This window comes from Zingiber officinale, chromosome 4A, assembly GCF_018446385.1.
Source record: "Zingiber officinale cultivar Zhangliang chromosome 4A, Zo_v1.1, whole genome shotgun sequence".
NCBI lineage: Eukaryota > Viridiplantae > Streptophyta > Magnoliopsida > Zingiberales > Zingiberaceae > Zingiber > Zingiber officinale.
The window spans coordinates 119,268,645-119,271,043 of NC_055992.1; the positions used below are offsets into that span (position 1 = coordinate 119,268,645).

The window sequence follows — 2,399 nt, forward strand, 5'->3', positions numbered from 1 at the left end:
ATAATTTTTTTACATAAGGAAGCCTATTACAATAGTTTATTGCTGGGATTCTTTAACGTGACACTAGAAAATCCAAACAATTCGGATTTTTAAAAACCAAATAATTTATATATTATTATATTACACACGCAACGCAATAAGAGTAAGGATGTAGTGGTGAGTGAATTCATAAATAATAAGATTGACATTTGATTATGAATTTGATAGTAATATAAAATCAACATGGAAATAAAAATAAAATTCATCTAGTTATATATTTGTTTGATTCTTATAAATTTAAAAATCATTTTTAAATTATCATTTTCAACCTCACAATCTAAATATTATTTTTTTTATTATCATTCAATTCCCTCATTCCTAACAACACGTGTCAATCTATTTTAATATGGAGAAGATAATTTATAGATAATTATTAGACTTTGAAATATGATTAAAAAAGATAGATCCGCTACCTTAGTAGCTCCCCTAGTGTCGATCCCACGGATATGGAGGGAGGTTCATGCAGGTACACAGGCCATAGGCGTATGCACGGGGTAAACCCCAGGTCATCAATTCCTGATAATCGACCCCTGACCATTACGCCACAGATACCATGTGCCATCGTCTGTGCTACGCCCTAGGGGCATGAAATAATGATTAAAGATGCGACCTATGCTTGTTGTAGGAGGTGGAAGGTGAATTAATGAAGATTAATGCGTATCAATGAGGGTGGCCTTAGTCCATGCCAGCTGGAGCATAATTAATTAATTAATTAAGTTTTATTTACATAGGAGGGTCAACCAGTTGGAGGTAGCATAATATAACGTATGCACTGAAGCATCATTCGCTGTCTACTCAAATCAACTGAAGAACACAATTACAGTTTAATTATTTTTTAATAAAAAACTAATGTAATCAATTAATGAATAAACAGGACAAATATACAATATGTGATGAGTGCAATCAATTAATGAATTAACATGACCAATAGACATTATACTGCAACAGGCGATGCATCAGAGTGGGGAGTGATCAAGCTGCTGTGCTTAACGATGATGGATTGGTGGTACTTCCTGGTGAAGGCGGAGGTGGAATCCAAGAAGTACAAGGCGGCGCAGATGGCGACGCTGCTGGCCAGCATCGGAATGGGCCCGAAAATCCAGAGGAAGAGAGTGGAGGAGAGGTAGAAGGCCCGGAGGCCCATGGACCAGAAGAGGGTGCCCCGGTTGAGGCCCCACGCCACGTAGGCGGGCTCCACCTCCAGCTCCGCCGCGGTGGCGGCGTGGGTGAGCAGGAAGCCGGCGTGGGAGTAGTAGCGGATGGACTGGACTAGGAGGAGGAAGGCGGTGAAGAGGCAGAAGGAGATGGACAAGTACTTGACCGAGTAGGCGGTGGCGGACGTGTTGCCGTACACGAAGGGGGAGAATGAAGAGGAAGAGGAGGAGTCTCTCACGAAGGCGGAGACGGCGGTGGCGAGGGAGATGGCGGTCGTTGCCAGAACCGTCGACGCCATGATGCTGTTGCGCACCGTTTGCAACGCCAGCACGCCGTTCGTCACCGGAGCCTGCAGTTGTCGATCGATTCATACTCAGTTTTTCATTTTTTTTTCCCCCCAAAAAATCTAAATCAAAATCAAATGAAAGACAGATGGAGGAATTAACTATCGTAGTACCAGGCCTCAATCAAACTAATATCACAGATCCCCTTTTTTGGAGCTACCGCAACGTCAAATTTGTTCATCGATCGCGCACAAAAATCAAAATCGAAAGCCGGATAGCGAGTCGCCGGAAATCAACCAAGAAAACATACAAGGATCGAGGGAATACGCACTGACCTGCATCATGGTTTTGACCCAGTGCTGCCTGACTATCCTGTCGAGGCCGATGACAGTGCGATCGGGATGATTCTTCACGGTGTAGAAAAGGCAGATGTTGTATGCTGCTTGAAGGAGAAGGCCCAGCGGCACCAAAACCAGATCCAGATACCTCTCCTCCATCCTCGATCTCTCTCTCTCTCTTCTCTTTCTTCTTTCTTTGTTTCTTGTTTCGTTTTCTTTTCTTTTTCCACCTCCTCGGCTTCTGGGACTTGATCAGGGTTGTTATGGATTGCAGGGGAAGCACTTGAGGGGGTATATATATTTGATTTCCTTTTTTTAATAAAATAAAATAAAATATTCGTGACGAAGTCCATGCCTTTAATTAAAAATCCAAACGCGTCCCGCGCGTTGCTCTTTTCCATGTTTGCCAAGTTCAACGGAAAGTTCTAAACGCTGCAGAATCCAATCGAGTTAAATCATATGAAAAAATGTGATATTCAGATTCTAAATAATTTTGACAACATAATTCAAAATAAAATTTGAGGTCAAGTCTATAGTTTAGATTTAAATTTGGATTCAATTTGAGTTATTAAAACTTTAATTA

The 2,399-nt window shown here is 41.6% G+C and overlaps 1 protein-coding gene across 1 annotated transcript; it reads right to left on the reverse strand.

The window, feature by feature from the left end:
* Window positions 1-852: 852 nt before the first annotated feature.
* LOC121973594 lies at window positions 853-2,075 on the reverse strand. Its single transcript, XM_042524989.1, has 2 exons — window positions 1,814-2,075; window positions 853-1,543 (listed from the first exon to the last, which is right to left on the reverse strand). The coding sequence occupies exons 1-2, from the start codon at window positions 1,973-1,975 to the stop codon at window positions 974-976; spliced, it is 732 nt and encodes a 243-aa protein (XP_042380923.1). The 5' UTR covers window positions 1,976-2,075; the 3' UTR covers window positions 853-973.
* Window positions 2,076-2,399: the final 324 nt, after the last annotated feature.

What these genes read in the sequence shown, in the direction of transcription:
- LOC121973594 (XM_042524989.1), bottom strand. Translation starts at nt 1,975, where the DNA reads ATGGAGGAGAGGTATCTGGATCTGGTTTTGGTGCCGCTGGGCCTTCTC. An exon ending in GGGTCAAAACCATGATGCAG is followed by an intron (nt 1,544 to 1,813) that starts GTCAGTGCGTAT and finishes CGACAACTGCAG; the next exon opens with GCTCCGGTGACGAACGGCGT.